This window comes from Ovis canadensis, chromosome 3 (assembly GCF_042477335.2).
Source record: "Ovis canadensis isolate MfBH-ARS-UI-01 breed Bighorn chromosome 3, ARS-UI_OviCan_v2, whole genome shotgun sequence".
NCBI classification, from domain to species: Eukaryota; Metazoa; Chordata; class Mammalia; order Artiodactyla; family Bovidae; genus Ovis; species Ovis canadensis.
Window position 1 is genome coordinate 218093043 of NC_091247.1, and position 22421 is coordinate 218115463.

General features: G+C 52.3%; 1 protein-coding gene across 1 annotated transcript in view; it reads right to left on the minus strand.

The window, feature by feature from the left end:
- PRMT8 (protein arginine methyltransferase 8) overlaps window positions 1-7097 on the minus strand; it is a 70106-nt gene extending 63009 nt beyond the window's left edge. The window contains exon 1 of the mRNA XM_069586516.1: window positions 6996-7097. Coding sequence (XP_069442617.1) covers window positions 6996-7070 — 75 coding nt within the window. The 5' untranslated portion in view covers window positions 7071-7097. The remainder of the gene's footprint in view (window positions 1-6995) is intronic.
- Between the last annotated feature and the right edge of the window lie 15324 nt (window positions 7098-22421).

Below are 22421 nucleotides of genomic sequence, written 5' to 3' on the forward strand. Positions count from 1 at the left end.
GGGTATCGTGGAACAAGGACTGTCCTGGCCATAGGTCCCCGCCACCCTGGGGCATAGCAGTGATGAAAGCAGGAGAGGAAAGCCAGGGCTGGTGTCTTTTCTTCGACTTCTTCCCAATCCACCATTTGTGGTTTCTCCAGTTCATTTCTGCTTTCTTTCTCTTCGTATTTATTTTGAGTATCTGCTCTGGCCCTCCTGCTGCCGTCACAGCCCCATAGAGTGGAGAAGCCACAGGTCTCAGTGGCTAGAAAACCAGAGCGTGGGTTCCATCACTCACTCTCTGTGGCATCTTGGGCAAGCCACACCAACTTTCTGTGCTTTGGTTTCTTCATCTGTCCCATGAGAATAGGAGGTAACTCGTCGTGTTGTGTATGATGTATAGGACGGAGCCTATGTATGCAATATAGGACAGCATCTCTTACATGAGACGATAGATGCCAAAGCATTTAAAGTGTCGTATGGAAGGGAGAGATATCTTGTTATGCACAATTCCTAGATCTTATATAGGGTAACAACTAGTTTTTAGTATTCTGTATCAGCATACACCAGAAAATTAGTGCCAAATATCAAAAGCAATCAATTAGAGTCTAAAGAAGGTAGAAATGGCATTGACTTAGGAGGAAACGTGGTATTAACACCAACATTGAGGAACTCTGGTGTTGGAAAAATTTTCCTGCCTCTTAAATAACTTAAAGTTCCCATCCGGCTCTAAGAGTCTACAACTTTATGAAAATGTATACATTGAGCTATTTGCTTACATAAAATTACATTTTAAAAAGAGATCCTTACAGACTTCTCTGGCAGTCCAGTGGTTAAGAATCCACCTGCCAACATAGCGGACATGGGTTCAATCCCTGGTCCGAGAAAATGCCATATGCTGCGGGGCCACTAAGCCCCTGCTCTACAACTACTGAGCCTGCTCTCCAGAGCCCAGGAGCCACAGCTACTGAAGCCTGCATGCTCTGGAGCCCGCGCCCACATCTGCCACTGCAATGAGAAGCCCACACACTGCAAAGAGTAGCCCTCTCCCCCTGCAACCAGAGAAAGCCCTCGTGGAGCAACAAAGACCCAGTGCAGTCAAGAATAAAAATGAGTTTAAAAAAAAATCGTTACTTATGGGTCATCCGTTACAGAGCTGGGGAAAGTTGGGATGCTTGAGCGACTTCTAATAACAAAATAGAAAAGCCTTTCGGTGTGTGAAACATCCAACCGTCTGGGTACCCCTGGAGGGGTATATCTTCTCAACCCCACCTCTCCTGGCTAGTCCAGAATTTCAGAGGAAGGGGTTGGCCTCACTCAGAACAGAGTTTAGTAGAGAGGGTGACACCCCTCGTGCAGTCCCAAATGCAAAAGCAACCAGGCAGTCTTTAATCTCTTTTTAGAACAGAACAAACCAAAGTGACTCCCATGGCAATGAAGAGGTGGAGCTCAGACCTGCGAACTTCCTGACTGAAAATGCACGAGGAATTTGGTGAAGCTGCCTTCTCTGAAGCTCTGTAACTAACAACCAGGGGACCAACTGCATCGTGGGTACAGGAAGTGGGCTCGGGATGGTCCCTGCTGCCCGAGCTTCCTCTCCTCTGGCCAAGCCCGTGCACGACTGACAGCAATGCCTGCCCATCACACACCACCACCATCCGCGTTCAGTTACCTTGGCAGCTCACATGTCGCCATGCTGCCCGTCCTTCCCCTGCTGGCACAGGAGAAGCCAAGGTGTAAATGCTGTTTTTACAGATTTTTCGCATGTTCCACGCTGGAATGTGATAATCACTTCACATCGCAGTTAGCACAGAGGAAATGAAAACCACTCCGAATCAGAGACAGGAGTGCGGTTTCACCCTCTCTGACAGCCAAAAGCCAATGGAGGACTCTCCCAGGAGCCAAATGTTCCAGGAGGAAAAAAACAAAACAAAACAAAACAAATGTGGGTAGCTTCTTAATTCTCCTGAGCTCAGTTCAGGACGGAAATCCGTGTTTGCTGAGGGAGAAGAAATGCGTGCAGACCATGGTTTTGGGGACCATTTCAGCTGGAGAAGCAAGGGCAGGGTGAGTCCATCCTGTTGGCACTTCCCCGGTGAGGCTCCTAAAAGCTGATGGCTTGATGGTGATTGAGAAGGCCTCTGGAGCTCACAAGGCTCTAAAGCCTTTGCACGAATTAATTCATTTAATCATCGCAACAGCTTTACGAGGCCCAGAGAGGTTAGGGGTGCCATGTCCATCATAACAACACATCTACTGAGTTCAGAGTAAAAGCCAGGCAGTCTGGCTCCAGAGCCCCACGCTTGTTAGAAAGAGACACGATGCGGACCCCAGAGAAGGGGGCCTGGGTCTTGCCAACTCTTGTCCCCTTCCTCCTCCTCGTCCTCTCTCACTTTTGTGCTATAGGACCACACACTTAAGTGAGAAACCCTGAGAAGAGGGATCCATCAGCCAAAACCACCAACAGGCACCACGTCAGAATTCAGCCCCAGTCTCCCTGTAACTCACAGCAGCAGCACCCGTTGGCGCCCCAACCCCAATATCCTATTGTAGTTTTCCCAACCCATAAATATTCTCTCTCTCCTTGGGCCAGTAAGTCAAGATGACATTCAAAAGCCAGTCTCCAAAATGACTCCTTTGCTAAAACTGTGTTCACACCCATGGAGGCTTCCCTTTGAGGTGCTGAAACCCCAGTCAGGGAAGTCGGCACCATAAATAAAGCATCAGGCTCTCACTGAGCGCCCGTAAAGCAAGCAGCAGCTCCGAAGCCCTCCATCACCCACAGCTCGTAATTGGGCATTGTGATTAATCTGTTTATTTGCTATTCAGACAAACACCCCATAGGAAGAATGTCATTACCAACTATTAAGTAGGAACATGGGTAACCAAAATGTACCCGGGTTTGGAGCTTTGCAGCACTGAATTCCCAGAATCTCCTCTCATTTTGTGTTTTCCAGGTCCACAAGAACCTAAGCACAAAAGTGAGAGATAGGAGGCCCAGTTTGCAGGAAGTGATTAAGACCCAGAAGTCTCGAGAATTTGTTCATAATCCTATGAATCAGGCAATATTTGTCAACGATTTTAATTTACTCTGCATCAGGCCCGGTGTCAGAACAGGGTAGACCTGCTCCCCCCTACCTCGAAAGTTCTTTTTCCAACCGGAGAAACAGATATATAAAAATGCAATTATCTTGTAACAGGGAAAGTGAGAGATAGGTGTCAGGAGCACAGAAGAAGGAGAGGAACACTCCATCTCCATAGGGATGGAGGATACATGGAAGAGCTATTTAAATGGAAGGCTGCTCAGAGGAAGTGACCTTTGTATTGAGTCCTGCAGGTTGAGGAAGATTCCCCTCCCCGCCCCCCAGAGAGAAAGAGGGGGAAAGAGCAGCCCAGGTAGAGGAATCAGGATGTGCAAAGGCATTCAGACATGAAGTCAGTGTTTGCAGAGAACTGCATGGGGCAGATATGGAAGGGTTAAGGACATCAAGTTTTATTCTGTGTCCTAAAGGGAACGGGACAACGTGGTAAGTTTTGACAGCGACGTCTGCTCTTGAGCAGGTCTGTGCTTCTGAAAGCCCAGTGAGCAGTGATGACGAAGCTAGGCTAGAGAAGAGGGCAACGGGAAAGCGCCTGCTCCCTGAGTGAGGGTGGCAGCCTCACAAGCGTGGCGGGCTGAAAAAGAGACTATGATGGACCCACTAGGAGGTTCTGAAGGCACGTGTGGAGCAGAGGAGAGGGAGAAGAGGGTGCCAGGAGGGGAGGCGTGGGGGTTGATGCCCTCAGCTGAGGAGGAGAAGCGCACCTGAGGGAGGGAGCTGGAGAAAGTGGCAACAACATTGGCGATCCCCCCCCCCGCCCCCCGCCCAGCAAGCTGCACCCAGGATGCCCTCGGCCCCAGCTCCAAACCTGTCCGGTCAAGGGAGGCTTTGCTCACAGATAGTTTCATTCCCTGCTGTCCTTCCTGCATAGCGATTAGAGTATTATCTCTCCCTACCTTTACTTTGTGAGTGATCACTTGCTCCCTGTTCTCCTTGCCTGTCCCAACACAGCATCTCTTCCTTCCCAAACATCCTGTCTCCCCATCCTCTTGCCTGCTCCCATCCACACATGGCATCGTTTTAGAAGTAGCCATGTAGGGACTTCCCTGGTGGTCCAGTGGTTAAGACTCTGCACTTCCACTGCGGGGGTGGGGGCGCCGCGGGGCGGGTGCAGGTTCAATCCCTGGTTGGGGAACTAAGATCCATATGCTGCATGGTGCAGGAGAAGAAAGAATCAAGGAAGCAGTATAGGGCAAAGGGCAGTGAGTCAGAAGTGGGGGCAGTCTGTGCTCCGAGGCTGTCCTAGCCGGTCAGGTAACATTTAGAACTTGCTGGACCTCTCTGCCTCAACATCCTCATCTGTAAAATGGGGCTATGCAATGAATTCTAACCTTCTCTTATCTCACAGGATTATGGTGAGGATGAAGCGAGATAAAGTGCTTGCAAACCACACCAACAAAAGTCGGGAAAAGGTGCTACCGAATGATCTGGATCAGCCGGCACTCCTGTCCACCAAACTGTGAATTCCTTGAGGGAGCAGCCTAGTGTCTTTATCTTTGGATCTCTAGAACCTAATTATTCCTGGCACAGAATCAGTATTTGATAAAGATATGCTGAATTGAGAACAAGGAGAGCTACCACCATAGATACACACACATACACCCCGAGGCATCCTTGCTTCTCTCTCACCATAAATGCAGACAAACCCACAGCACCCCACTTTTGGAAGTACTGCTCTAGTCCTGGCTCATTCCAAAAACAGGCAGTTACTGGAAGAAAACCAAGCGATTGTCACGCTGCCTGGATGCCTCCACCGGGGCACGTTGGCCCAAGTCTGATTTCCTCCCTTTCTCGGGGAAGCTGCGAGGAACTGAACCCCAGACTCACTCCCCTCCCCGGGAGCCCCAGCTGGATCCGCCCCTCTCCCTGTGTGCCAGGCGTGCGGTGTGGGTTGTTTCCCCCCCCCCCCCCCCGCAGGAGCTCGGCCGCCTCTACTGCTGTTTTCATTGATGCCTTGAGCAGAGCTAGCATGTGCAACCGCCGAGAAGGGGGAGCGTTGGAGCTGCGGGGGAAGCAAGTAAAAATAGCCTGGCGCGCGCACACGCGGCGCTCTGCCTGCTCCGGACGCCTTGAACCTTGGCGGAGGTGTGGAGCTCACCACAACGAGCTCACTGCGGACGCTGGCCAGGGGTCTGCGCCCGCACCCCGCGGGCAACAAGGAGAGTGCAGTGTGGGGGCCAGAGACCCGTGAAAACTTTTTTTTTTTTTTTTGGCGGTGGGCCGGGGGAAGCTGTTCTTTGCTGTCCGCGCTCCAGCCACATGGCTGCAGGGACTGCTACGTGCCGCTGGGCCAACGGATTACAGAAGTGTGGCCTTGACTCGGAGCTATTTTTAGAAACCACTTCTGCGGGTGGGCGATCGCAGCGAGGAGGGCGAGGGGTTCCGTACAGACGTGCTCTCTGCCTCGCGCTACACAGCTTCCTAAATGCCCTCTCGCCGGTGGGGGACCGGGAGGGGCCCCGCACGCGCTGGCTTTGCCCTAACTCAAGGAGACACAGTAGCTCCTGGACGCCCCGCTGCTCTCCCCCAGAGCATTTTTTGTTTCGAAATCGACAGGATGTGTGCTGCTTCTAGTTCCTCGGAGAACGGGGATTTTAAAAAGCTTTGCTGCCTCCGCGGTGGGGCAGAGGGTTAGCTGCAGTTCAGACCCGGAGGGAAGACGGTTGGGAAGGGTCTCTGCCGCTTTGGGCATCCCACGGACGGAGGGACAATCCCCGCGCGCCACACCTCCGTCCCCGCCCCACGCTGCATATGGGCAACCATCTGTGAAAGGCACGGCAGCCCCACCAGACACCAGGCTATTAATAGAGTCCGGGAGTTTGTTCTCTGTCTTTTTCCTGCCACCGAGTAAGGGATGATCTTCACACACACACACACACACACCACTCCGCCCCCGCCCCGGCGCACCGTTCCTCCAGGAAGGTAAGGGGGCTGCCCACGCGGATCCCCTGCGTGACTACAGGTGCCCGGAGCCTACGGGCTGAGCCGGGGTCATGTCAGCAGAGTCAGAGCGAGGACAGGAAACCCAGCCTCTGGTCGGTCTCGGGACGCTGGGCTCTTGGCAGCTCCGAGCCAACTCGAGAGTCGAGAAAGGGCAGCCGCCGGGCTGCCGGAGGCGGGGGGCCGGAGCGCAATTTGCGGAGCTCCCACTACCTCCTCCTCCAAGCTGCTGCGGCGCGGCGCGCAGCCCCCACAGCGCGCGCGGGCTCGGTTGCGGCAGGCGCGGGCGCTGTCCCCGGTCCTGAAGGTGGCCGCGGCCCGAGCTCCCTCCCGGGTTAGCACCCTCGAGGCGGCTCGTAGGTCCCGGGTTGCGGACCTCTCCCCTGCCCTGGTCTGGGCGCCAGGGTCTGTCGGCGGTGCCCCTGCCCCACCCCGGCGCGGCTCGGCATCCCTGAGGCCCGAAGCTCTCCGCGGTGCGGCGGGGACCAAGAGCGTGAGCTTGAAGGGTGACGGCCCGGAGGAACGGTCCAGGCCCTGCAGGGAAACGACCTGGCCCCTGGGTCGCCCATCCAGGCTCGGCACAGTCCGCCACTCTGGAGCCCTAACGGAGCCCAGAGGAGAGGGCAGGGGAGCGCGGCCGCCCAGGGCTTGGGACTCGGGGTTGGCGGGGGGGGGGGGGGGGGGGGGCGCAGCGGGCGCGAGCGAACAGCGGGTGGAAGGAAAGGAAGCTGGGGTAAGAGCGACTCTTTTGCATTTTTCAAGAGGGAGGGGTCCTGAGACAGGCACCGTCTTTCCCCCACCCAGCACACACACACACCACGCACACACAGAGACGCGCAAGCGGCCGGCAGGAGCAAACGGGATGGAGCTGAGAAAGTTTGGCACCGGGAGCGGCGCGGCGCGCGCTGGGGTCCGAGCGGCCGCGGGGTAGCCCGGCGGCCGCCGGGTGGCCGGGCCGGCCTCTGGCCTCCTTACCTCGGTGCTCTCGGACGCGTTCTCCGCCATCTTCCTCCTTAGGAGCAAGCAGCGGGAGGAATGTTTCATGCCCATAAGAGCCAGCGAGGGTTTGGTGGCACCGTGATGGGAGAAAGAGAGAGCGGGTGTCGCTTTAAAAGAGAGAGAGAAAGAGAGAGAATGGGAGGGAAAAAAAAAAAAAAAAGCCCAACCCAGCCCCTCTGCCGGAGCGTCGGCCGGTACCATCAACGGCGGTAGGGTCTTCCCTGCCGAGTCCACTTTGTTTTATTCTCCTCGGAGTCCAGTCCTTCGCACAGATCCGAGCGGCTCAGGCGCCCGCGACCCTCTCCCCGCCCCTCTCCGGCCGCGCTGCGGGCCCGGCAGGCGGGAGGCAGCCCCCGAAGGCTCCGCGGCGGCGGCGGCGCCGCCTCGCCGGCTGCTCTGCTCGCAAAGTCCGGCCGGCCGAGGCAGCCGGCAACTCCTCTCAACTTCTGCCGATCGGCGGGCGAAGCCACACGCTCCCTGCGCTTCCCTCCGGGGGCTGAGCCGGTGAGTGGGGGCGGGGAGGAGGCTGGGCCGGGCGGGCGGTGGCTGGGCGCAGACCGAGGGCTCCCGCGCCCCGGGGCCGCCCCCTCGGCCGGGCTCCGGGGGTCTCTGGGCCGCCTCCGCTGCCCGTAGCCGTAGACAACTTGCAGCGGGGTGGGGTGGAGGGGAGCGAGGGCTGCGCGGACGCGGCTGGGCCGCGCTCGAGGCTCAGAGAAGGCAGGCGCGCCAGAGCTGGGCGCTGGCAGGTCCTCAGCCCCGGTGTGCATCCTCCCCGCCCCCCAGGACCGGCGCTGGGCAAGGCTGGGACACGGTCACCTCCCCCCCACTCCACCCCATCCCACCCCCTCTCCTGCTTCGCTGCCAATTCCTGGATGCTTCCTTGGCGTTTGGGGTTTGGGGAGCAAAAGGGTGGCCGTCTGGATGAGGGAGGGTCCTTAACTCCTTCAACTCTAGGGCCAAGTGTGGCATCACCATCCTTTTTTTCTCCCACTCTGCCTCTCCTAGGGCTTGGGGCTCCCAGCATCGCTGGGAAGGTGGGGCGAAGGTTCAGCCAGAAGTGGCTTGGGAAAGAGGGTGGGAGGAAGTCAAGTGGGTGACCTGCAGCCGACCTCCCCCTCCCCCAACCCCAGTCTTCCCTGGCAGTCCCCTGCCCACACATCTCTCTTCTCCCTCCTCACCCCTCCCCCAGCATCACCAGATTTTGAAGTCCCTTTTATGGGAGAGAAGGAGGATGTCACGTACCCATTAGGATTCTCTTGGTCCTTTTTTAAGGGAGTTTGGGCGGTAGCAGGGGGTGTGAATTTTTATACAATGCATTCCTGTCTTCACTTTGAGAGCTTCTTTTTCTCTTAGTGGCCATCTGTCAGGCTGGTGGGAAACAAAGCCAGGCTGGGGGAGGGGGGGCATTCTGTGTCTCCCATTACAACAGGACAACTTGGGTCTGACTCCTTCAAAGACAGCTGCACTTTTAAAGCTTTCACTTCACGAGTCAAAGGCAGGGACCCAAAAGGGGCTCCTTGGTCCTCCTGGTGCTCTGCACTTCACCCCCATGCTGACCCAGGGAGAGCAGTCCTGCATGCATGCCCTGGTTGTTTTTTAACATCACCTTTGACAGCCGGGAGACATGAGCCTGATTGTCCTTAACTAACCCCAGCATCCATTGAAGAAATGGGCCAGAAACCGAAGAGGTTTCCATCACCTGGTCCTGCGGGGAAAGAGGATGCCTGGCAGCAAGTGCAGGAGGGAGAGGATGGAGAGTAAGCAAGACGTTTGAGTTCCCAGTGATTGTGTGTGTGTGTTGAGGAAGGAGTAAATTTAAACGAATGACCTTAACCTCCTTAACCCTGTCCTTTCTCAGCCCACAGACCTGGGTGAGTGACCAGAATCTTTGGTATTCTCCTCCCTTTTCACATCCTGCCAATGTGCTGAAGGTTGTGGGTGGGGGGTGGGGTAAAAGCTGAATTTAAAGAATGACCTTTACCCTCTGGAACCCTGTTTTCTCTAAGCATCTTTCTCAGAGACAAAAGATCTCAAGACATATGATCTGCTGGGAGAGGCTCAGCACTTGTAAGATCAACGGAAACCAGAAAGGATCTTCCCACTTCTTCAGTCCTATCCTGTCATTTTTTTCAGGCAAGGACCCTGTGATCCTTCAGTTGGCTGATGGAGCATCTGAGATGAGCTCCCCAGCCCTTGGCTTCCAGTCCGGCATTCTCCCCTCACCCCACCCCATGCCACCCCACACTGCTGCAGCCTGTGCAGGGCATCCATTCTGTGACTAACCGGGGCGGGCGGGGAGGGAGGTTCAGACAAGCTCCCACCAAAATAGGCTGCTGCCTGTGCGTGATTATGTTGCTATGAGAACCTCAGTGGGTGTGTTTCCTCCGTTCTCTGTTGAAATCTCTCGCTTGGCTTCTCCCCAGGCACGGCTCCCCTCAGAATGGGGAGCAGAGAGGCTGAGATGGGAGAGCTGTATTCTCATGGCAAAGAGTGTCCTAGTCCAACACATCCAACCCTGAGCCAGCCTGGGGTGGCACCTCAGTTGCCAAGGCCCGAAGGTGGCTCCAGAGTGGTTGGGGACCACACTGGGCTGTCTGAAAGTGGATGCTCCTATCCCCTGCTGAGCCACTTTGGAGCAGAGAGCAGTGGCCCCTTCTACGCTCCCACCTCATTAATCACTGCTTTAGAAGACTAAATTTGGGGGTAAATTGCTACACAGCAAAAGATGACCTGAAGACTCATCTCCTGGAGTTGTGGAAAGTCATAATGTATTTAAAGTGCCCAGCACACAGTAGGCATTTTGTGGTACCATTTTGCTCACCATCCCCACTGTTCACAAGGATTTCGGTCTTTCTCCGTATCTTTTGCACAAGTATGTCGGCATACTCGTTTGCAGGATTAATGTAGTCATTCCATCAAGAACTTACTGGGCACCACTTTTATACCTAGCTCATGAGTGGGCACTGGGCTTTAGCAATAGGCAAAGACACTGGAATGACCACAGAGGAGGTCTAATCACCTTGGATGCGTGTACATGTGTTCAGTGGCTAAGTTGTATCTGACTCTTTGCAACTCCAACGACTGTAGCCCTAAAGGATCCTCTGTCCTTGGGGTTTCCCAGGCAAGAATGCTGAATGGGTTGCCATTTCCTCTTCCAGAGGATCTTCTCAACCCAGGGATCAAACCCGCATCTCCTGCGGATTCTTTACCACTGAGCCAACTGAGAAGCCCTTGATCACCTTGGATGTTTGGAAATATACAGAACTTTTGTAGAAGAGCTTTCTTTGGAAAGGACCCTGGTGGGAGGCAAGAGGGCCTATGACCAGGGATCCAGGGGAGCTCTCCAGGGTGTGAGTTAAATGTGTGGTCTGTACACTAAGTCCTACCTGGTAAAGAAATCCTGAAGACTAATTTTGCTGTTGTCATTTTTCTTACACCAGGTCTTCAGTGCAACAAAATGGATTGAATAGTATAAGTAAAATGCTTAGAACATGCCTGGCTCATGGTAGTGCATGGACACTGCACTCACATTTTCAAGGCCCTGAGCTGGGGTGCTCTGAGTTTGACTCAATCAAGCCCTTCTCACGTGCTGGAGACTCTCCCAGATGTAATGTGTCCTCATGAAGCTCTTTCAACAACTCTCTGTGAAGCTGATATCCTGTCACTGTCTCCACATCCTAACAGATGACACAAAAACACAGAGAACTGCCCACACGGTGGAGTGGGCCAGCATGATCTTCCAGAGGTCACTTGGGGTTCCAGGGACAGGGGAGTGGGTCCCAACCTTGCTGACAATCATCCAGAGTTTTAGAAACACCATGCTCTGGTTCTACCCCCAGAAACTAAGACTTAGTGAGAAAGAAACTAGTACCTGGATCTTTTTTTTAAGCCACTGGATGAGTCTAACAGGTAGTCATGGTTGAGGACAGTTGGCTATTTAGAGACGAAAAGACCCATTTGAGGAAAAATCCCTAAGTCACAGAGAAGACCCATCCAAAACTGTAAGAAGCCTCACATTATCCAAAGGTCCATCCCTAACAGAGGTCCTTGAGAGAGTACAGCTATGCTGTGGGTTGGCTGAGTATGCAGAGGTTTTTGCGAGACCCTTGGGAAGGACTATGCTGTAATTGGACAAGTTATCCTGCCTAACCCCTTCATGGATCACTGCCTTGTCATGGCAAAGGGGCTTGCATATCTCAATGAAGCTATGAGCTAGGCCAAGCCGGGCCACCCCAGATAGACGGGTTGGGGTGGTTATATCTCCAGGAGATAGTGGGGGACAGGAACCCCTGGCATGCTGCAGTCCGTAGGGTCATAAAGAGACAGACATGACTTAGCAACTGCACAACCACAATCCTTTCTGAGATGCCACAGAAAAACCAAGTCGCTTGTCACTAGAAGGGTTCAGCTGGACTCATTATTTGGCAAAGATGTAGTAGCAGAGCTGCAAACTCTGGATGGCTGAGCAATGCCTCTGATGTTCCATCCACCCCATCATCATCTCCTCCAAGCCCCACCCCCGGAAGATGAAGACTGCGTGTAGTAGATATTCTTCAGAAGCCAGCCAACCCTTTCTCTGCTGCCTCCCAAAATCCAGCAGCTGGGCTCAGGGTGCAGTTTCTCTGGCCTGCACACATACTGTTTAGGGAAACCCAGATGCCAGCTTGTTCAAATGTGGTTGCTGCAATAAGAGGGGATGTATAAGACATGTCACGTGGCTCCCCACCCCCCCCCAACTCCACCTCCTCATGGGAGCTCACACGTGGCCAGGGCTCACATATGGCTGAGACACGCTGCAGTGAATCCATGGTGCCTCAAGAATCAGGCCACAATCGCTATCCATCACCACCTCCCAGCAGCAAACCCAGCAGTGTTCTTAGTGTCTTCTGGGAGGTGGGAGCCAAGCCAAGGCTGCAGCAGCCAGCTACCTGGCTGTGCCTTCAGACAGCCCCTCACCTGGGGAATTCTCCTGCACGAAGCCTCCACAGTCCTAATTCTCCCCAATCCAAGCCAAATTATTTCTTAAACTATGTTCCCCAAAACAACTTGAAGAGTGCCACCAATGCCTGCGAAGTAATTTGAGTTTCTTCCCTTTTCCCTTGCCATAAAAAGCGGAATGTTATTTCTTCTTTGCTCTGATAATGTCTGATTAAATTGATTCATTGTAGTCTTCTGCTGGATATGATCCTGTTTGACTTGACTATTCTAACTTTATTTGGGAGGTGTTTTCTTGGTAGTTCTTCAGAGCTTACTCCTTGGTGTTTTAAGCCCCTAAGAAGCTAAACCCTAGGCTATTGTTACCTACCTTTCTCCCAAGGTGAAAAGTGAAAGTGAAAGTCACTCAGCCATGTCCGACTCTATACAGTCCATGGACTTCTGCAGGCCAGAATAGCAGTGTGGATAGCCTTTCCCTTCTCCAGGGGATCTTCCCATCCTAGGGATTGAACCCAGGTCTCCCAAACTGCAGGCGGATTCTTTACCAGCTGAGCCACAAGGGAAGCCCAAGAATACTGGAGGGGATAGCCTATCTCTTCTCCAGTGGATCTTCCTGACCCAGGAACTGAACCAGGGTCTCCTGCATTGCAGGCAGATTCTTTACCAACTGAGCTCTCAGGGGAGCCCTCCCAAGGTGAGAGGGACTCAAAAGACATCCATACATTTTCTCAGTGGCCTGCAATGGAACCCAAACTTCTCTGGAGGAGGCAGAAGAGGAATACGGTAGTGGAGCCCTTAGAGATACTATTTTAGTCTTTCTAAAACACTGTCACAACAAAAATCAGCTTCTTCTCCTTGGTGGAAGCTGAACACTCCATTCCTTTCCTCTCAAGTCATTAAGGTTCACCTTCTTCTGGAAAATCTCTTCTGGGTCCCCCAAGCCAGCTAGAAGTCAATTCCATTTATCTGGTGCCAGAACTCAGCACACGTTTTCTTCCATTAGCCCTTCTATAGCAGATACGTTAAGCCAAGCACTGTGCTGGGTGTTCTGGACCAGAAGATGAAAAGACACAGCCCTACCCTGATGACCTCTCAGGAGGAGATGGTTATGGATTCAGAGGTAGTATCAGAGGTCATATGGATTGGGTCTTATAGGTTCAATACAGCTATAACCAATGGCTTATTATCAGGGAGGCCCTGCAAGAACTAACCACTGATATAGACAGGAGACCCTGGAGGCTTTAGGACCTGGACTAGAAGCATAGTAGCCTCCATTCAGGTAAGGCTGGGGACACATTCTTTATCAAAATACTAAAGTTCCTGTGTGCTTCCAAAACTTTTATGGATGGGAAGTTTTGCAGCCTTGCCTCCCTCCCCAAAACATCAAATACTGATATCTCCTTGGGACATAACACACCGTGACCTGCCCCAGTGAAGAGCTCATCTTGAGTTTTAGGGATGGTCCTGTTTGGGGGTGTACAGTAAGCTGAGGTGGCAAAGAAAGCTGTGCTTGGTTCCACCTCTTTTCTTTCTGGGCCAGTTAACTGCCCTGATCTATCTCTTCCCTTCCTAAAGCATTTTTTTCTTTAATATAAACACTGCTAGATTTTTAAAACCTTAAAATGTTACCCCTCTCTGGTGATACTAGCATGTTTCTGTATATCCTGCCTTTGTTTCTCATGCAAATGTATGAACAGATCCTCCTTGACTTACAGTAGCGTTCGTCTCCTGATGAACCCATCCCAGATGGAAAATATCATGAGTCAAAAATGCACTTACCCTCCTGAACATCACAGGCAGGTTAGCCCTGCCTGCCTTAAACATGCTCAGAACACTTACATCAGCCTACAGCTGAGCAAGATCATCTCACACAAAGTCCATTTGGTAACACCCCACCTCCCCACATGTAATATACTGAAAGCAGAGAAACAGAGGACAGAATGGTTCTAAGTGCATCGGTTGTTTTACCACAATTGCAGGGCCGACCAGGAGATGTGGTCACTGCCACTGCCCAGCATCACAAGACTGTATTGGACTGCATGTCACTAGGCCAGGAGAAGATCGAAATTCAACCTTTAGCGTATGGTTCCTGCTGAACACGCATCACTTTCATACCATGGTTAAGTTGTGAAATCATAAATCAAAACTCTACTAAGTCAGGGACCATCCGTGTGTTGTACAGAAGTGGAATAACATACGTCACTCAGCAACTTGATCTCTTTAAATAGTATATTATTACCTTAGAGACTCCTTTCCAGGTTATTACATGTAAATCCAAGTTATTATTTTTAAAACATGCAAAGTGTCTCGCTCTGTGGGTAAACCATGCTTTTGTCAACCAGCAAGCACCCTACTGATGTATTTTCAAGTCATTCTGATTTTTCTTGTCACTCTAAGCGATTTTGCAATAAATGGTCTTTTACACACACTCCTATGAACAGGAATTTCATTTATACAGGATAGTTTCTCAAAAGTGGCAGCATTTTAATTGTGTGTTGCCAGATCCTTTCAAAAATTTGATTCCTTGGGGTGTAGCCTGAACCCTTGGAAGGTAAAAATCCAGCCTTCCTTTCCCACCACTATTCCAATGTTAAGTACAAAAATATTTACTTACTGCATTAAAAGCCCTGGATTGGGTACTTGAGGGGGAGGATCCATGAAATAAAAGACACAGTCCTTGTTTTAAAAGCATTCCTACACCAAGAGCTCGACAGCCTGGCAGAGTGTTCAAGAGACCAGCTGAGACATGGGGCACTTTTCCTGAGAGGAAACCAGGTTGATTCCAGGTCTAGGCAGCCAAGCATGGATTGGATGCTACCAAGAGGTTCTATGGTCTGAAAAATAATAAAAACCAAAAAGTGGCATCAATTACTTGTCACTTAGGTGCGATGTGCACAGGGGACACTCAGGCCTGTGAGACACATCTCATTTCCCGCTCCTTCTGGAAACTTGTGCCAGGAGAACCTGGCTTGGAGGCCAGATGCCCTTGCTTCTTGTTCAGGGGACCTGATAGAAAACCACCACCTGCAAAACCATACCCTTACTTCCCAGTAAGTCTTGCTTAGTTCCTTTGAAACATCTGCTGTGTCCAGACTTGCTGATAAGATGCAGTCCACCCATGACTCACCTGTAACCCAAGGAAACCTTATACCGCTTAAAACCTCCCATGTTGGGCCATTAGAGCCTGCTTCAGAGTGTGTGAAAGGCTGAGGGAGGAAAAAGCGAAAGGAAGGAGAGACCTTTGGCCAGAGCCTGGGGGAAAGGGTCTGGGCTTTGTGGTCTTACAGACCAGTCAGTTAACCTCTTATTCCTATATCAGTGGCTTCATGGAGACAGCGCTCTGGCAGATGCACTGTGAGAATAAAATGAGCCAAGGTAGACCAAGCATCTAAGACAATTCCTAGGAAATAGTGTTCTCATAAAAGCGGGTTTCCTTCCCAGCATCTCATAGAAGATCATGTCTGTCCACATGAGACGGAGACAGTGTGTGCAGGGGAAGAGGGTCACTGCAGGGGTCAGCAGATCTGGGCTCTGCTCCCAGCTCTGTCAGCTCAGTGGCTGGGTGGCTTGAAGAAGTCCCTTTCCCTCTTCAAGCCCCCTTCTTTTTCTTTAAAAAAAAGGGGGGGTTCACATGAGATAAGCCCCATGTCCCCTTTCTGCTTCGTTCTTTCATGCACAATATGAATTATGAATCCAATCACACCCAAATGACAACCAAGACTGGCCACATCTCAGGCCAAAATTCAACTCTGATGGCCAAAACAAAGGCTGAAAAGGGAGACGTGTCAGAGGGATCAAATGGAAAACCCAGTCCTGGCCAGTCAGACATTTACAAAAGGCCTGCAGCTAATGCTCATTGCAGTGGTCACCCCAGCACTGGGCTAGGAGGTCGCACTCCATTTTTTTTAAACAGTCCTCTTTGGCTTTAGCAGCCTCAAAGTCAATGAGCAGACAATCATTATAAATAGTCATCACTTCATTTTTGAGAGGCTTACCAGGGGCAGAGTTCTGTGGAGGAGCCAGCGAGCTTCCCGACAGCCCAGGCTGCATGGTTGTGGCCAGTTACACCCCCATGAGGTCTCAGTGATCTTTTTTTGACATATGAATCCTTCAAAGCAGCAGATGATCCCCCACTGCTTCTCTGACTCACGTATGTATCCAGGTACATGCAGACAGAACTTCTACATGTCTCAGGACTCTTGGCTTCAAAATACATTCACATTAATGTCTTGTCCCAAATACTCAATGTCCGCCCTGGGTGATAGTCCAGGCAGCAGCCTGCTGGGGTGCTGGCAAGGCCAGTCAGAGTCTTCATCTCATCAGAAGCATTCCCCCTGGAGCTGATTCTCCTGCAGGAAAACAAAAATCAGTTGTCATCATTACACACCTCCCAGGGTTATTCTATGGGAAGAACTGTGTAAAGCTTGGGTGATGTTTAAAAATCATACAACAAGAAAAGAGTGGCTTCAGTTTCATGGACCATCCAGGTATCTATTTAATTCAAATGCAGCTGTGGCTTCCAGAGGGTAGGGCTTCCCTCTCTTGGGCTGGACCAGCCCTGGCAGGGTTCAGGGTCTCTCCTGAGCTTGTGCAGCCTCTCTCCAGGGCCTGGAGGGAAGGGAGGGAGCACGGTGACCTCAGAGCAGTGACTGCAGGCCAAGTGCCTGCTCCAGGCCAGGCGCTGAGTCCACACTGACCCCAGAGGTGACCTGCGTTATACCCCTGTTTTGTACATCAGGGAGGGGATGGCTCAGGAAGTTTTCAGAGCTTTCTCAGGTCATGCTCCTAATGGGGGACTAAACACAGCCCTGTCTCCCCAACTCCACCAGCAGAAGAAGAACAAACCTGGTTTTAAATCCAGATTCTGATACTTTGTTTCTGTTCGCTCTGTTTCTCTGAGCCCTGAGAACCCCATTTGCAAAAAGAGGTGGGCCAAATGGGCACATAAAAAGATGCTCAACATCACTAGTTACTAGACAAATGCAAACAAAGCTACTTAACACAATGAGATAGCACCTCATACCGGTTAGAATGGCCACCATTAAAATGTCTACAAATAAATGCTGGAGAAGGTGTGGAGAAAAGGGAACCCTTCTACACTGTTGGTGGGAATATAAGTTGGTACAGCCCCTATGGAGAGCAGATGGAGGTTCCTCAAAAAACTGTACAGAGTTTCCATATGATCCGGCAATCCCACTCCTCCTGGGCATATACCCAGACAAAACTGTAACTTAAAAAGATACATGCACCCCTAGTTCATGACACTGTCCACGATACCCAAGACATGGCCATAACAAAGTGTCCATTGACAGAGGAATGGATAAAGAAGATGCGGGACAGAAACACAGTGGAATACTACTCAGCCGTCAAAAAGAATGAAATAATGCCACCCGCAGCAACGAGGATGGACCTAGAGATTGTCATACTTTGTGAAGTTACATGTGGAATCTAAAATATGACACAATGAACATACCTATGAAACCAAAACAGAATCACAGACAGAGAGAACACAGAGCTGTGGTTGCCGACGGGGACAACTAGGGGAGGGATGGAGCTGGAGGTTGGGGTTAGCAGATGCAAGCTATTATGTTGAGGGTGGATAAGCAACAAGGTCCTACTGTATAGCACAGGGGACTATATTCAATATGATAAACCATAATGGAAAAGAACAAAAATATAAAGAATAAAATATAATGTAAAGAATAGAAAAATAGAAATATATATATATATGAGTCACTGTGCTGCACAGCAGAAATTAACACAACATTGTAAATCAACTATACTTCAATTAAAAAATCAAAAGAGGCAGGCCGCGTTGTTGCAACGTACCTGACCCAGAGCCAGGCTCCCTGCAGAGCTCAGTAAAAGGGCGCAACGGTGTGCGGCCGGATGTGACCAACTTCACTCTGCCAAAACTGCATCTCCAGTTCTGTTTGACGCTCCGGGGGAAGAGCACACCCCATCCCCCCGAGGCTGCAGCATCCGTCAACTGGGCAATGGCTTGAGACAGGGCCACTCCATCTAAATGGCATCTATCAAGCCGTATTCCTGCTCCAGCTCCTTCTGTCACATCTGCTTAGTACCTGCTCTGAGTGGTGTCACCCTGGGTAGCATACCATATTTGCAGGCCTGGAGGACCTTGCCCTTTTAACTTCTGGAAAACTCGGCTTATGCAAGGGGCCGGATCTGCCCCTGCACAGCCTGGGGACTTAATGAATGCGTCCTGAACCAGCATGGGGTCAATCGCAGGCAGGAAGGAGAAAGCGGGCGCAGGGGCGATGGCAGCGGGACGGCTCTGCTTATCCGCTCTGCCTTCTCTCCAGCCTGCAGAGATGGCCTTCTCTTTCTAAACAAATCTGTCTGTCCCCGTTCCCCGCTGGCCCATAATCTAGGCCCCAGGAGGTGCATTCAGGTCATGGTTTCCAGCCCAGAGCCTCTGAGCACACCTTGTCTTCCTCCTTCAGCCTCACTTTACCCTCAAGTTAATAAATAAGACAAAGTGGGTTAGGCTTCCCCCTTCCTTCTCCAGGTTGGATAATGAGGTCCCTGAAAACTCCGCCCTTTTCCAGACTGAGTTTGGGACAAATTCCAGTCCTGTAGAATCATGGCCTAGACATAGAGGGGAAGAGGAGGCTGCACCCATGAGCTCCGGCACTTTGTCCAAGCAGGGCCGCGGTCTCTATCCCAGGTCCTAGGATCAGAGGCTGTTTTTCAAGCAGCATCTCAGGCAGGGTTCAGATGGTATAGAGAAACTCCAGTTATAACCAGGCCAACTCCACGCTTTGTCCCAACCAAGTAACAATGGCCCAGAGTTCTGCTTTTTAAAATGTCATGTGACAGAGGATCCCTCATAACCCCCTCCCCAACCAAAGCCCCTCCTATGAGTTTCCAGGAGACCCTGCAGGACCACCCCTTAGGCACTTACACAGAGTCTCCTTCTTCGTCTCTGCTCCCCTTCGTCAATGTCCGGTAACCTTGAACTTGCTTCCAGGAGCCTTGCCTGTGCCCACGTCGACCATCTCCCTTGGAAGGAGGCTGATGGCTGTGCAGGGCTATCGTCTCCCTGCCCACCTGGCAGTTCTGGATGCTGTGCAGAAGCTGGGGGCAAAACCTGACGTGCCCCCAGGCCCCTCCTCATGTTCTGAGTCCCTCTGAGCCTCCTGGGGAACCGGCCCTTTCTGTTTCTGGACGGAACCCTCCCACTCTGTGTCTGCCCTGTGTCAGGGTAGCAAGCACACCATCCCCTTGGCCTCTGGGGCCTCTCCTCTGCCTCCCAGTCACAAAATGACAGCTCAAGCACTTCTGTCCCCTCAGCCGGGGACCAATGCACCACGCGGCTCAGTCCATGCAGTGAAGCTCTGGTCGTGTCCTGTTGTGTGTGCTGGGCAGATGGGTGGTAGCCTGTAAGGAACATCTACAACAAGGAGGACCCGTCCTCACGACACCCCCAGCTTGCGGCCCTTCTGCATCCTCGTGCTTGCTCAGTTACGTCCGACTCTGTGCGACTCCACGGTCTGTAGGCTGCCACAGCTCCTCTGTCCGTGGGATTCTCCAGGCAAGAATACTGGAGTGGGTTGCCATGCCCTCCTCCAGGGGATCTTCCCGACCCAGGGATTGAACCTGCGTCTCTTCTGTCTCCCGCATTGGCAGGCAGGTTCTTTACCACTAGCACCACCTGGGAAGCTGTCCTCCTGCTCCAGCGAGTTTCAGATCTCTCTGTCCTGGCCTCTCCTCCACCCCCACCACCATCAGATGCCAACTGTCCTGCAGGAACAGCCCAAGCAGGTTGCTAGCTATCAGCCACGGGTGGCCTTTCCAGAGTTATGGGCTGGCCTCACTTCCAAATGACAAAGGAATGAATCTCTAATGGTGGAAGGTCAAGCATCAGCTACCTGCCCGGGGGAGCGTCTTTCTGGGGTGGAAGCGCGCCCTGCACTCTTTAAGATCCTGTTTCATTTTCCTGCCTGTGGGTGGGTTATGCCCTGGCTTGCAGGCTGCAGAGAAGGCACAGAGTACTGGGAGGGCGGGGGAGTGGAGAAAAGCACTCAGCTAGAATCAAGAGGCTCAAATTCTAACTCCAGCTGGGTCACGGGCTGCCCAAGACCCTGGAGAGGGAGGTATCAGATAGAGGGAGTGGTGGAGCGCGGATGGCTAGGGTCTGTCCCTGTCCTTAGAGTCCCTGATGCTCCCTGTCATCACTCCTCCTCTGTTGAGTTGGGACTAGCAGAGCCAGGAGGTCACTGGCAACTCTCCATTCTGTCATTGGAAAGCCCACAGTGGTGTCCAGAGGCGAGAGGCTGTCCCCCAGCAAGGCAAATGAGGAAAAGAACAAAAAGTGCTGGGGAGCCTTGCGCTCCATCCAAGGGTTCAGGCACATGGGCCACACCAATACCCAGCCCTACTCATCTTCAAAGTGGTTCTACTGTTTAAACACACACACACACACACACACACACAGAAAAAAAAAAAAAGAGAGAAAGCTGTAGATGCCACCTCCTGCCCCCAAGGATCTCAGATACTCGTGGTCTCCTGGGAGGAATCATCTGCTCTCAAATACACCATCCAAGTGCAGCTTGCAGAGTTGGGGAAGGGGGTGTCCCTCTAGCTGGGAATTTATGGAGAAATATACCCGATAGCTCAGTTGGTAAAGAATCCGCCTGCAATGCAGGAGACCCTGGTTCAATGCCTGGGTTGGGAAGATCCTCTGGAGAGGGGAACGGCTACCCACTCCAATATTCTGGCCTGGAGAATTCCACAGACTGTGTGGTCCGCGGGGTCACAAAGAGTCGGACACAGCTGAGCGACTTTCACTTTCATGCCAGCCAGTGTTCCCCTTTCTCCACACCCACTCGAGGGGCGTGTGGCCCTAGGCACCCATGGACTTGAACTCCTGGGAATCTGTTTGCAAGGCAGCCACGAATGACTTCCTGTTTCTCTCCAATCTCCCCGTTTACTCTCTGCTCCCACTTCTACTGCATCATCCACTTGTGCTCAGATGCCTTTAAATGAGTGGATAGAGCCTTAAGCGTGAATAACGAAATCTGGAGAGTCAAATCAGCCACTAACAGAAGACGTGTAAAAACATGTAATGTACACGGCAGCTTCAAGAACCAAGGGGCCTCCTCGTTCCAGGGCCAAGATGGAATAAGGCCATCGGTGCCCAGTGCTTCTCAGGGGTGGGGAGAGTCCTCAGGCCGGCCCTTCCTCTGAGCCCAGTGGGCCTGCATACAGCAGTATAACCTCTCTTGGCCAACAGCAAGCAAAGTGCAGGAAAGCCTTTTTAAGAGATGCAGAAGGACCTGCGTCTTCAGAGTTGCTTTTTTTGTTTGTTTTTTTAAGCGAAGAAGGCAGTTATCTAAAGAAAACAGACTGGAGCCAAGGGGGCTGGATAAAGGGTCTCAAGGTCCCCCACCAGATTGCACATTCAAGGATTATAATAACAGCATGGGCCGAGTCCCCGGGGCCCTTCCAAAGACAGCCGACTGGGCATAGCTGGTTCCCAAATTCAGCCCCACCTGGAGAACCAGCAGAATCCAGGCCAAGGCCCATGAGGGTGAAGGAGGCTCGGGGCCAGATCTGGCCCCCAGGGAATCAGGCAGGGCCAGAGAGAGCAGCCACCAGGCAGGCACAGACTCCTGCAGGGAACATGAACCCAGCATGGTTTTCTCAGACACGGTTATACGGAGGAGAGAAACTGGACGGGAGAGATGACTTTAATAGCATATGAATTTTAAAGAGCTTCCAAACCGCCCCCCCCGCCTCAGTGGGTGGAGAGGCCTGCCAGGGGATCCAGACCATTCCCAGCTCTGCCAGCTCGGATCGCTGAGACCCCAGGGCAGCCCTGTAACCCTCCTCTCTCAGCCACCCAGTGTCCTAGAGCAGCACCTTGGGTCTTTGCCTGGATTTCCAGAACCTGTAGCCTGTGACAGCAGTTTTTATCTCCTTCCTTCACTCCTTCCCAAGGCCATCAGGGCTTCTTCCCAGTGGATCGTTCTCCTCCCTCCAGCAGAGCTGGCAGACTCTCAAATTGCCAGGCCACTGGGCAGAGTCCCCAGAGGTCCAGGCCATGACCCTCTGCTCAGCCAGGTGTACACCTGATGTTCTGGGCAGTCTAAGACTGTCATGGCACAGCCTCCTGGAGACAAAGTTTGCACAGTTGTGTCTACTACAGCCCTGAGCATCAGTCTGGGGGAGAGAGCCTCTCTCAGCCCCATCCCCGCTTTAACACCCACAGGATGGATTTGAGAATAAAGAGAAGCAAACACTCCACAGGATGGTGGCCACCCCAGCTAGGTAGCCAGGCTTCTTCAGGCTTCAGAGAAAAAAGCAAGTCCTAGGATGAGGGCTGAGAGGAGATGGCCAGTGTCAGGCCCCGCCGCACACTTTACCACGGTGACCACACAAGGGCAGGCCGAGACCTTCTAGAGCTGTGGACAGTTGCTTCTGTCCAGCCAGCCGGCCTGGGGA